The 14,326-nt window shown below is 30.0% G+C and overlaps 1 protein-coding gene across 2 annotated transcripts in view; it reads left to right on the forward strand.

Annotated features, from left to right (window-relative positions):
• The window catches only part of LOC145284737 (protein furry-like), an 881,988-nt gene that overhangs the window by 380,090 nt on the left and 487,572 nt on the right, over positions 1 to 14,326 (forward strand). For both annotated transcript variants that reach the window (XM_080133679.1, XM_080133680.1), the window contains exons 18-19: positions 588 to 724; positions 2,666 to 2,851. In XM_080133679.1, coding sequence (XP_079989805.1) covers positions 588 to 724; positions 2,666 to 2,851 — 323 coding nt within the window. The remainder of the gene's footprint in view (positions 1 to 587; positions 725 to 2,665; positions 2,852 to 14,326) is intronic.

A 14,326-nucleotide genomic window follows, 5' to 3' on the forward strand; every position in this document is an offset into this window, starting at 1 on the left:
TGAATTAGTAGATGTAGAGCAGTTGAAGTAGCAGAGTCAATTGATAGAAAAATGGGAATAAATGATGAAGTTTTGAGAGAAAGACAGATAAATAAAAATGGGAATAAATGATGAAGTTTTGAGAGAAAGACAGATAAATAAAAATGGGAATAAATGATGAAGTTATGAGAGAAAGACAGATAAATAAAAATGGGAATAAATGATGAAGTTTTGAGAGAAAGACAGATAAATAAAAATGGGAATAAATGATGAAGTTATGAGAGAAAGACAGATAAATAAAAATGGGAATAAATGATGAAGTTTTGAGAGAAAGATAAATAAATAAAAATCTGTTCAGAGATAGGTTTGTTTGGAAGTTAATTTTTAAAAGCTATCCAACACATGCAAACATATTAAACCAATTATTTGTTACAATTTTGATTTTCCATTTGCATTGCTAGACAATCCTAAATACATCATTTTTGTTTTAATACTGAGAATCTGTCAGCATGAAGTCTCTTTTAGGATTTCAATATTAACCATGCTCATGTTCATTTCAACAAATTATATCTTTGCAATAATAATTCTTCTAAAACTTTTGCTGATAGGTTTTGTTCTTTTCATTCAACGTGAAATTAATGACACAAACCCCTCATTGCTGGATGGTGCTCTGCGTATGTTATTACAATTGTTGGTTCATTGGAAAAACTACCACGGTCCTCACTACAAAGCAAATACTACAAAGGTAAACATTTTCTTTTACTTTTTAAATGCAACAACATTTCAGTGTGCTTATCATGGCTGGCTTTTTACTTATGAATCATTAAAAAAACATTGTTTCATTGTTCCTCCCATTTAAAGCGACAAATGTTTCACTACTTATAAGAACTACTTTTATCAGAATCCCTCAAAATATCCCAATTTCACCATTCATATACTTGGTTTTCTTAATCTGCCCCAAACATCCTCTATGTTTTATCAACTTTCATTCTTGCGTTTTTGGTACTTCTACACTTTTCTGATTAAGATGGCATTTTTCTTGGTTGTCAGAATTTCTTGATGCCTGTTGACATTCTCCTTCTTTGATGACAAATTGCCACATTCTTAACAAATGATTGAAAAATTACAATCTTTTTACCATTAGTTACAGTTATTATTCAGATGAAGTGCTTATCCCGGAATTATGGTCATGTACATATTGTAAAAACAATTTCTATTGATATCTTGTATTGATTATGATCAAAGAATAGATTGCTTATCAATGAAAATTAGAGATCTTAGAAAACCTTGCTGTTTTACCCACTTAGTGGTAAATCAAGAGAATATATATATATATATATATATATATATATATATACTAGTATGCCACCTGGCATTGCCAAGTCATAAAATATGCTTAAATGTGATATTTTCATTCATACAGATTTCATATTTATTATTATAGAGCCAATTCTATATTGATTATGATATTATATCAAATATATAGTAGTGATTTCAAAAGTTAAAAAAGAAATAAAAATGTCTTGTGTGCTATCAGCTAGACTCAAAATCAAAACATTTAGTGCTCCAGCCTTGTTCATATGCATACCTTTAATGCATCCAAAACCAAACTCCTATCCTTACATCATCAATGCTCTGATCCCCATCTGGCATCAATCGTGATGGATGGCTCTCGTCTGGGTGAGCCCCCGTGTTTTGACAAGCTTCTGGGTTTGACCTTTACTCCTGATCTGAAATGGAACACGTACATCAAGTCTGTTGCCAAGGTCGCTGAAAAGATGGTGGGATCCTTCTACCGCTCCAGAAGATATCTCACTACTGATGCAATTCTCTATCTATATAAAAGCCAAGTACGTCCAAGGATGGAATACTGTTGCCATATCTGGGCAGAAGCTGCTAAAAACGGCCTATCTTGCCTTGACAGAGTACAAAATAGACTTTGTGGCTTAGTGGGGGATGCCCTTTTCTCTACCCTGCAACCCCTCTCCCACAGAAGAGACGTTACGAGCCTATCCTTGTTTTATCGCATGGCAGGTGCTCGTCTGAACTCCAATCTCTGGTCCCCCCTCGCCAATCTTTCACGAAAAACACCCGTCTAGCTGAATCCACTGTGAAAAATTTCCCCCACTCTATATTTGTGCCTAAATCAAAACGCGGATTCCATGAATAAAGCTTCTTTCTTAGAACTGCACGCCTGTGGAACTCTGTTCCGTCTGCCTGCTTCCCACCGGACTACAACTTGGATGTGTTCAAGTCTAACGTTAACAAATTCCTAATGAACCGCCCACTTAAGTAAACACTTCATCAAATCTCCACACTAACGTAATGTGCTTGCAATAACCCTTATCCCTGAGTGGCTTCCGGGCCTTGATAAGTGGTGATCACTATGTAAAAAAAAAATATATAAAAAGGAAAAATAACATTGTTTAACCTATAAATGCACCTGCCAAGTTACAATTTTTTTCAATTTTTACTCCTTATCTATTTTTACCGGCTAAAGATGATATCAAATTTGTTCCACAGGTCCAAATCTCCTATGTATTAAGTTTCAAGTCTGTAGACCAAAAATTAACAGAAGAGTTTGGTAGAAAACATTCCTCACATAGACAGACAGACAAGGTCACTTATATATTTTTTCTCTTTAATAAAATATTAATACAAAGTAATATTGCTTTTTTTTTTGTAGTTGTTTCACGAGAAGCAAATAATAACTGTTCCGACTCCATATTCTCAACTGACTGTCCTTCATGATGTTGAGGGTTTGGCTTTAACAATGTTCTGTAGCATTCGATTGGTCACCCGCAAATTGGCACTACTCCTTCTGAAAGAAGTACACTGCATCTTCACAAATTCTGGAAATGCAGATTTACAGGTAATGATTTTTTTAATGCAATTTTTGGAATTTTTTTCTCATGTACTTTTTGATTGTTTCTGGTGTATTTTTTTTAAAACTTTTCTTATGTATTTTCTTTAATTCTTTCTTATGTAGTTTTTAATTTTTTCTAATGTATTTTTTATTTTTTTTTCTAATGTACGTTTTTATTTTTCTTATGGTTTTTATTTTTTCTTATGTATTTTTTGATTTTTGTTATGTACTTTTTATATTTTTTCTTACCTACTTTTTTATTTTTTCTTATGTATTTTATTGATTTTTTTCTTATGTATTTTTTTAGTCTTCTGATGTATTTGATTTTTTCGTTATGTAATTTCATGGTGGTTTCTTTATTTATCTTTTTATTGTTTTTTATGTATTTTCTTGATTTTTTATTATGTATTTATTGATTTTAATTAAAAAATTAAATTAGCATGTGATAGAGATTATTTTTTAAAATATTATTGAGAAGTCTCTTTCTCTCTCTTTCAGCCATATACAGAACCACATTTTAACACGACTGAATCCATTCTAATCATTATAACTGATTAAAATAAAATATAGTCTGATAAAAATTTATAAAACTTATTCAAAATTATCATAAACTAGACATTTTAGGCAAAATGAAAGTGTTAATGCTATTGTAATTTCAAAAGAGTTGTAAGACATCACGAATTGTCATTGCCAACAAAAGAAGAATTAACAACCCTTTTATTTTGCCTTCATTATAAATCATTTGGAGCCTTCACTGAATTAATTCTTAACTAATGGTTAAATGGGGAAAATTCTAGTACAAATTTGGAGCTTTAACTACTTATTACAGTCGAGTTATTATTTATTTATTTATTTTTGTTATTTTTTATTGCAATTTTCTTACAAGTCTTCTCATCTACTTAAAAAAAAATTCCAAATTTCAATTAGGTTCCTGAGTTTAACGAAGATTTTTAAGTTCCACTTGATGCACCTGGAGAAGATTGAAGGTTACATTGACTTAAACAAAGATGAGAATAGTCAACCAAAAAACAAAGATGAGAATAGTCAACCAAAAAACAAAGATGAGAATAGTCAACCAAAAAACAAAGATGAGAATAGTCAACCAAAAAACAAAGATGAGAATAGTCAACCAAAAAACAAAGATGAGAATAGTCAACCAAAAAACAAAGATGAGAATAGTCAACCAAAAGACAAAGATGAGAATAGTCAACCAAAAAACAAAGATGAGAATAGTCAACCAAAAAACAAAGATGAGAATAGTCAACCAAAAAACAAAGATGAGAATAGTCAACCAAAAAACAAAGATGAGAATAGTCAACCAAAAAACAAAGATGAGAATAGTCAACCAAAAAACAAAGATGAGAATAGTCAACCAAAAAACAAAGATGAGAATAGTCAACCAAAAGACAAAGATGAGAATAGTCAACCAAAAAACAAAGATGAGAATAGTCAACCAAAAAACAAAGATGAGAATAGTCAACCAAAAAACAAAGATGAGAATAGTCAACCAAAAGACAAAGATGAGAATAGTCAACCAAAAAACAAAGATGAGAATAGTCAACCAAAAAACAAAGATGAGAATAGTCAACCAAAAAACAAAGATGAGAATAGTCAACCAAAAAACAAAGATGAGAATAGTCAACCAAAAAACAAAGATGAGAATAGTCAACCAAAAAACAAAGATGAGAATAGTCAACCAAAAGACAAAGATGAGAATAGTCAACCAAAAAACAAAGATGAGAATAGTCAACCAAAAAACAAAGATGAGAATAGTCAACCAAAAAACAAAGATGAGAATAGTCAACCAAAAGACAAAGATGAGAATAGTCAACCAAAAAACAAAGATGAGAATAGTCAACCAAAAAACAAAGATGAGAATAGTCAACCAAAAAACAAAGATGAGAATAGTCAACCAAAAAACAAAGATGAGAATAGTCAACCAAAAAACAAAGATGAGAATAGTCAACCAAAAAACAAAGATGAGAATAGTCAACCAAAAAACAAAGATGAGAATAGTCAACCAAAAAACAAAGATGAGAATAGTCAACCAAAAGACAAAGATGAGAATAGTCAACCAAAAAACAAAGATGAGAATAGTCAACCAAAAAACAAAGATGAGAATAGTCAACCAAAAAACAAAGATGAGAATAGTCAACCAAAAAACAAAGATGAGAATAGTCAACCAAAAAACAAAGATGAGAATAGTCAACCAAAAAACAAAGATGAGAATAGTCAACCAAAAAACAAAGATGAGAATAGTCAACCAAAAGACAAAGATGAGAATAGTCAACCAAAAAACAAAGATGAGAATAGTCAACCAAAAAACAAAGATGAGAATAGTCAACCAAAAAACAAAGATGAGAATAGTCAACCAAAAAACAAAGATGAGAATAGTCAACCAAAAAACAAAGATGAGAATAGTCAACCAAAAAACAAAGATGAGAATAGTCAACCAAAAAACAAAGATGAGAATAGTCAACCAAAAAACAAAGATGAGAATAGTCAACCAAAAAACAAAGATGAGAATAGTCAACCAAAAAACAAAGATGAGAATAGTCAACCAAAAAACAAAGATGAGAATAGTCAACCAAAAGACAAAGATGAGAATAGTCAACCAAAAAACAAAGATGAGAATAGTCAACCAAAAAACAAAGATGAGAATAGTCAACCAAAAAACAAAGATGAGAATAGTCAACCAAAAAACAAAGATGAGAATAGTCAACCAAAAAACAAAGATGAGAATAGTCAACCAAAAAACAAAGATGAGAATAGTCAACCAAAAAACAAAGATGAGAATAGTCAACCAAAAAACAAAGATGAGAATAGTCAACCAAAAGACAAAGATGAGAATAGTCAACCAAAAAACAAAGATGAGAATAGTCAACCAAAAAACAAAGATGAGAATAGTCAACCAAAAAACAAAGATGAGAATAGTCAACCAAAAGACAAAGATGAGAATAGTCAACCAAAAAACAAAGATGAGAATAGTCAACCAAAAGACAAAGATGAGAATAGTCAACCAAAAAACAAAGATGAGAATAGTCAACCAAAAAACAAAGATGAGAATAGTCAACCAAAAGACAAAGATGAGAATAGTCAACCAAAAAACAAAGATGAGAATAGTCAACCAAAAGACAAAGATGAGAATAGTCAACCAAAAAACAAAGATGAGAATAGTCAACCAAAAAACAAAGATGAGAATAGTCAACCAAAAAACAAAGATGAGAATAGTCAACCAAAAAACAAAGATGAGAATAGTCAACCAAAAGACAAAGATGAGAATAGTCAACCAAAAAACAAAGATGAGAATAGTCAACCAAAAAACAAAGATGAGAATAGTCAACCAAAAAACAAAGATGAGAATAGTCAACCAAAAGACAAAGATGAGAATAGTCAAACAAAAGACAAAGATGAGAATAGTCAACCAAAAAACAAAGATGAGAATAGTCAACCAAAAAACAAAGATGAGAATAGTCAACCAAAAAACAAAGATGAGAATAGTCAACCAAAAGACAAAGATGAGAATAGTCAACCAAAAAACAAAGATGAGAATAGTCAACCAAAAAACAAAGATGAGAATAGTCAACCAAAAGACAAAGATGAGAATAGTCAACCAAAAAACAAAGATGAGAATAGTCAACCAAAAAACAAAGATGAGAATAGTCAACCAAAAAACAAAGATGAGAATAGTCAACCAAAAAACAAAGATGAGAATAGTCAACCAAAAGACAAAGATGAGAATAGTCAACCAAAAAACAAAGATGAGAATAGTCAACCAAAAAACAAAGATGAGAATAGTCAACCAAAAAACAAAGATGAGAATAGTCAACCAAAAGACAAAGATGAGAATAGTCAAACAAAAGACAAAGATGAGAATAGTCAACCAAAAAACAAAGATGAGAATAGTCAACCAAAAAACAAAGATGAGAATAGTCAACCAAAAAACAAAGATGAGAATAGTCAACCAAAAGACAAAGATGAGAATAGTCAACCAAAAAACAAAGATGAGAATAGTCAACCAAAAAACAAAGATGAGAATAGTCAACCAAAAAACAAAGATGAGAATAGTCAACCAAAAGACAAAGATGAGAATAGTCAACCAAAAAACAAAGATGAGAATAGTCAACCAAAAAACAAAGATGAGAATAGTCAAACAAAAGACAAAGATGAGAATAGTCAACCAAAAAACAAAGATGAGAATAGTCAACCAAAAAACAAAGATGAGAATAGTCAACCAAAAAACAAAGATGAGAATAGTCAACCAAAAAACAAAGATGAGAATAGTCAACCAAAAAACAAAGATGAGAATAGTCAACCAAAAAACAAAGATGAGAATAGTCAACCAAAAAACAAAGATGAGAATAGTCAACCAAAAAACAAAGATGAGAATAGTCAACCAAAAGACAAAGATGAGAATAGTCAACCAAAAAACAAAGATGAGAATAGTCAACCAAAAAACAAAGATGAGAATAGTCAAACAAAAGACAAAGATGAGAATAGTCAACCAAAAAACAAAGATGAGAATAGTCAACCAAAAAACAAAGATGAGAATAGTCAACCAAAAAACAAAGATGAGAATAGTCAACCAAAAAACAAAGATGAGAATAGTCAACCAAAAAACAAAGATGAGAATAGTCAAACAAAAGACAAAGATGAGAATAGTCAACCAAAAAACAAAGATGAGAATAGTCAACCAAAAAACAAAGATGAGAATAGTCAACCAAAAGACAAAGATGAGAATAGTCAACCAAAAAACAAAGATGAGAATAGTCAACCAAAAAACAAAGATGAGAATAGTCAACCAAAAAACAAAGATGAGAATAGTCAAACAAAAGACAAAGATGAGAATAGTCAACCAAAAAACAAAGATGAGAATAGTCAACCAAAAAACAAAGATGAGAATAGTCAACCAAAAAACAAAGATGAGAATAGTCAACCAAAAAACAAAGATGAGAATAGTCAACCAAAAAACAAAGATGAGAATAGTCAACCAAAAAACAAAGATGAGAATAGTCAACCAAAAAACAAAGATGAGAATAGTCAAACAAAAGACAAAGATGAGAATAGTCAACCAAAAAACAAAGATGAGAATAGTCAACCAAAAAACAAAGATGAGAATAGTCAACCAAAAGACAAAGATGAGAATAGTCAACCAAAAAACAAAGATGAGAATAGTCAACCAAAAAACAAAGATGAGAATAGTCAAACAAAAGACAAAGATGAGAATAGTCAACCAAAAAACAAAGATGAGAATAGTCAACCAAAAAACAAAGATGAGAATAGTCAACCAAAAAACAAAGATGAGAATAGTCAACCAAAAAACAAAGATGAGAATAGTCAAACAAAAAACAACGATGAGAATAGTCAACCAAAAAACAAAGATGAGAATAGTCAACCTAAAAACAAAGATGAGAATAGTCAACCAAAAAACAAAGATGAGAATAGTCAACCAAAAAACAAAGATGAGAATAGTCAACCAAAAAACAAAGATGAGAATAGTCAAACAAAAAACAAAGATGAGAATAGTCAAACAAAAAACAAAGATGAGAATAGTCAAACAAAAAACAAAGATGAGAATAGTCAAAATAAAAACAACGATGAGAATAGTCAACCAAAAAACAAAGATGAGAATAGTCAACCAAAAAACAAAGATGAGAATAGTCAACCAAAAAACAAAGATGAGAATAGTCAACCAAAAAACAAAGATGAGAATAGTCAACCAAAAAACAAAGATGAGAATAGTCAAACAAAAAACAAAGATGAGAATAGTCAAACAAAAAACAAAGATGAGAATAGTCAACCAAAAAACAAAGATGAGAATAGTCAACCAAAAAACAAAGATGAGAATAGTCAACCAAAAAACAAAGATGAGAATAGTCAACCAAAAAACAAAGATGAGAATAGTCAAACAAAAAACAACGATGAGAATAGTCAACCAAAAAACAAAGATGAGAATAGTCAACCTAAAAACAAAGATGAGAATAGTCAACCAAAAAACAAAGATGAGAATAGTCAAACAAAAAACAAAGATGAGAATAGTCAACCAAAAAACAAAGATGAGAATAGTCAACCAAAAAACAAAGATGAGAATAGTCAACCAAAAAACAAAGATGAGAATAGTCAAACAAAAAACAAAGATGAGAATAGTCAAACAAAAAACAAAGATGAGAATAGTCAACCAAAAAACAACGATGAGAATAGCCAACCAAAAAACAAAGATGAGAATAGTCAACCAAAAGACAAAGATGAGAATAGTCAAACAAAAAACAAAGATGAGAATAGTCAACCTAAAAACAAAGATGAGAATAGTCAACCAAAAAACAAAGATGAGAATAGTCAACCAAAAAACAAACATGAGAATAGTCAAACAAAAAACAAAGATGAGAATAGTCAAACAAAAAACAAAGATGAGAATAGTAAACCAAAAAACAACGATGAGAATAGTCAACCAAAAAACAAAGATGAGAATAGTCAACCAAAAAACAAAGATGACAATAGTCAACCAAAAAACAAAGATGAGAATAGTCAACCAAAAAACAAAGATGAGAATAGTCAACCAAAAAACAAAGATGAGAATAGTCAAACAAAAAACAAAGATGAGAATAGTCAAACAAAAAACAAAGATGAGAATAGTCAACCAAAAAACAAAGATGAGAATAGTCAAACAAAAAACAATGAGAATAGTCAAACAAAAAACAAAGATGAGAATAGTCAACCAAAAAACAAAGATGAGAATAGTCAAACAAAAAACAAAGATGAGAATAGTCAACCAAAAAACAAAGATGAGAATAGTCAACCAAAAAAAAAAGATGAGAATAGTCAACCAAAAAACAAAGATGAGAATAGTCAACCAAAAAACAAAGATGAGAATAGTCAAACAAAAAACAAAGATGAGAATAGTCAACCAAAAAACAAAGATGAGAATAGTCAACCAAAAAACAACGATGAGAATAGTCAACCGAAAAACAAAGATGAGAATAGTCAACCTAAAAACAAAGATGAGAATAGTCAACCAAAAAACAAAGATGAGAATAGTCAACCAAAAGACAAAGATGAGAATAGTCAACCGAAAAACAAAGATGAGAATAGTCAACCAAAAAACAAAGATGAGAATAGTCAATCAAAAAACAAAGATGAGAATAGTCAACCAAAAAACAAAGATTACAATAGTCAACCAAAAAACAAAGATGAGAATAGTCAACCAAAAAACAAAGATGAGAATAGTCAACCAAAAAACAAAGATGACAATAGTCAAACAAAAAACAAAGATGAGAATAGTCAACCGAAAAACAAAGATGACAATAGTCAAACAAAAAACAAAGATGACAATAGTCAACCAAAAAACAAAGATTACAATAGTCAACCAAAAAACAAAGATGAGAATAGTCAACCAAAAAACAAAGATGAGAATAGTCAACCAAAAAACAAAGATGAGAATAGTCAACCAAAAAACAAAGATGACAATAGTCAAACAAAAAACAAAGATGAGAATAGTCAACCGAAAAACAAAGATGACAATAGTCAAACAAAAAACAAAGATGAGAATAGTCAACCGAAAAACAAAGATGACAATAATCAAACAAAAAACAAAGATGAGAATAGTCAACCGAAAAACAAAGATGAGAATAGTCAACCGAAAAAAAAAGATTAGAATAGTAAAACAAAAAACAAAGATGAGAATAGTCAACCAAAAAACAAAGTTGAGAATAGTCAACCAAAAAACAAAGATGAGAATAGTCAAACAAAAAACAAAGATGAGAATAGTCAAACAAAAAACAAAGATGAGAATAGTTAACCTAAAAACCAAGATGAGAATAGTCAACCAAAAAACAAAGATGAGAATAGTCAACCAAAAAACAAAGATGAGAATAGTCAACCAAAAAACAGAGATGAGAATAGTCAACCGAAAAACAAAGATGAGAATAGTCTACCGAAAAACAAAGATGAGAATAGTCAACCAAAAAACAAAGATGAGAATAGTCAACCAAAAAACAAAGATGGGAATGGTAAACCAAAAAACAAAGATGAGAATAGTCAACCTAAAAGCAAAGATTAGAATAGTCAACCAAAAACAAAGATGAGCATAGTCAACCAAAAACAAAGATGAGCATAGTCAACCAAAAAAAAAGATGAGCATAGTCAACCAAAAAACAAAGATGAGAATAGTCAAACAAAAAACAACGATGAGAATAGTCAACCAAAAAACAAAGATGAGAATAGTCAACCTAAAAACAAAGATGAGAATAGTCAACCAAAAAACAAAGATGAGAATAGTAAAACAAAAAACAAAGATGAGAATAGTCAACCAAAAAACAAAGATGAGAATAGTCAACCAAAAAACAAAGATGAGAATAGTCAACCAAAAAACAAAGATGAGAATAGTCAACCAAAAAACAAAGATGAGAATAGTCAAACAAAAAACAAAGATGAGAATAGTAAACCAAAAAACAACGATGAGAATAGTCAACCAAAAAACAAAGATGAGAATAGTCAACCAAAAAACAAAGATGAGAATAGTCAACCAAAAAACAAAGATGACAATAGTCAACCAAAAAACAAAGATGAGAATAGTCAACCAAAAAACAAAGATGAGAATAGTCAACCAAAAAACAAAGATGAGAATAGTCAACCAAAAAACAAAGATGAGAATAGTCAACCAAAAAACAAAGATGAGAATAGTCAACCAAAAAACAAAGATGAGAATAGTCAAAAAAAAACAAAGATGAGAATAGTCAAACAAAAAACAAAGATGAGAATAGTCAAACAAAAAACAAAGATGAGAATAGTCAACCAAAAAACAAAGATGAGAATAGTCAAACAAAAAACAATGAGAATAGTCAAACAAAAAACAAAGATGAGAATAGTCAACCAAAAAACAAAGATGAGAATAGTCAACCAAAAAACAAAGATGAGAATAGTCAACCGAAAAACAAAGATGAGAATAGTCAACCGAAAAACAAAGATGAGAATAGTCAACCAAAAAACAAAGATGAGAATAGTCAACCAAAAAACAAAGATGGGAATGGTAAACCAAAAAACAAAGATGAGAATAGTCAACCTAAAAGCAAAGATGAGAATAGTCAACCAAAAACAAAGATGAGCATAGTCAACCAAAAAAAAAGATGAGCATAGTCAACCAAAAAACAAAGATGAGAATAGTCAACCAAAAAACAAAGATGAGAATAGTCAACCAAAAAACAAAGATGAGAATAGTCAAACAAAAAACAAAGATGTGAGAATAGTCAACCAAAAAACAAATATGAGAATAGTCAACCAAAAAACAACGATGAGAATAGCCAACCAAAAAACAAAGATGAGAATAGTCAACCAAAAAACAAAGATGAGAATAGTCAAACAAAAAACAAAGATGAGAATAGTCAAACAAAAAACAAAGATGAGAATAGTCAACCTAAAAACAAAGATGAGAATAGTCAACCAAAAAACAAAGATGAGAATAGTCAACCAAAAAACAAAGATGAGAATAGTCAACCAAAAAACAAAGATGAGAATAGTCAAACAAAAAACAAAGATGAGAATAGTCAAACAAAAAACAAAGATGAGAATAGTAAACCAAAAAACAACGATGAGAATAGTCAACCAAAAAACAAAGATGAGAATAGTCAACCAAAAAACAAAGATGAGAATAGTCAACCAAAAAACAAAGATGACAATAGTCAACCAAAAAACAAAGATGAGAATAGTCAAACAAAAAACAAAGATGAGAATAGTCAAACAAAAAACAAAGATGAGAATAGTCAAACAAAAAACAAAGATGAGAATAGTCAACCAAAAAACAAAGATGAGAATAGTCAACCAAAAAACAAAGATGAGAATAGTCAACCAAAAAACAAAGATGAGAATAGTCAAACAAAAAACAAAGATGAGAATAGTCAAACAAAAAACAAAGATGAGAATAGTCAAACAAAAAACAAAGATGAGAATAGTCAACCAAAAAACAAAGATGAGAATAGTCAAACAAAAAACAAAGATGAGAATAGTCAAACAAAAAACAAAGATGAGAATAGTCAACCAAAAAACAAAGATGAGAATAGTCAAACAAAAAACAAAGATGAGAATAGTCAACCAAAAAACAAAGATGAGAATAGTCAACCAAAAAACAAAGATGAGAATAGTCAACCAAAAAACAAAGATGAGAATAGTCAACCAAAAAACAAAGGTGAGAATAGTCAAACAAAAAACAAAGATGAGAATAGTCAACCAAAAAACAAAGATGAGAATAGTCAACCAAAAAACAACGATGAGAATAGTCAACCGAAAAACAAAGATGAGAATAGTCAACCTAAAAACAAAGATGAGAATAGTCAATCAAAAAACAAAGATGAGAATAGTCAACCAAAAGACAAAGATGAGAATAGTCAACCGAAAAACAAAGATGAGAATAGTCAACCAAAAAACAAAGATGAGAATAGTCAATCAAAAAACAACGATGAGAATAGTCAACCAAAAAACAAAGATTACAATAGTCAACCAAAAAACAAAGATGAGAATAGTCAACCAAAAAACAAAGATGAGAATAGTCAACCAAAAAACAAAGATGACAATAGTCAAACAAAAAACAAAGATGAGAATAGTCAACCGAAAAACAAAGATGACAATAGTCAAACAAAAAACAAAGATGACAATAGTCAACCAAAAAACAAAGATTACAATAGTCAACCAAAAAACAAAGATGAGAATAGTCAACCAAAAAACAAAGATGAGAATAGTCAACCAAAAAACAAAGATGACAATAGTCAAACAAAAAACAAAGATGAGAATAGTCAACCAAAAAACAAAGATGAGAATAGTCAACCGAAAAACAAAGATGACAATAGTCAAACAAAAAACAAAGATGAGAATAGTCAACTGAAATACAAAGATGAGAATAGTCAACCGAAAAACAAAGATGAGAATAGTCAACACAAAAAACAAAGATGACAATAGTCAACCGAAAAACAAAGATGACAATAGTCAAACAAAAAACAAAGATGACAATAGTCAAACAAAAAACAAAGATGACAACAGTCAACCAAAAAACAAAGATGAGAATAGTCAACCAAAAACAAAGATGTGAGAATAGTCAACCAAAAAACAAAGATTACAATAGTCAACCAAAAAACAAAGATGAGAATAGTCAACCAAAAAACAAAGATTACAATAGTCAACTAAAAAACAAAGATGAGAATAGTCAACCAAAAACAAAGATGTGAGAATAGTCAACCAAAAAACAAAGATGACAATAGTCAAACAAAAAATAAAGATGAGAATAGTCAACCAAAAAACAAAGATGAGAATAGTCAACCGAAAAACAAAGATGACAATTGTCAACCAAAAAACAAAGATGAGAATAGTCAACCGAAAAACAAAGATGACAATAGTCAAACAAAAAACAAAGATGAGAATAGTCAACCGAAAAACAAAGATGAGAATAGTCAACCGAAAAACAAAGATGACAATAGTCAAACAAAAAACAAAGATGAG

The sequence above is a fragment of the Euprymna scolopes genome, chromosome 9 (genome assembly GCF_053919585.1).
Source record: "Euprymna scolopes isolate OS-2025 chromosome 9, ASM5391958v1, whole genome shotgun sequence".
NCBI lineage: Eukaryota > Metazoa > Mollusca > Cephalopoda > Sepiida > Sepiolidae > Euprymna > Euprymna scolopes.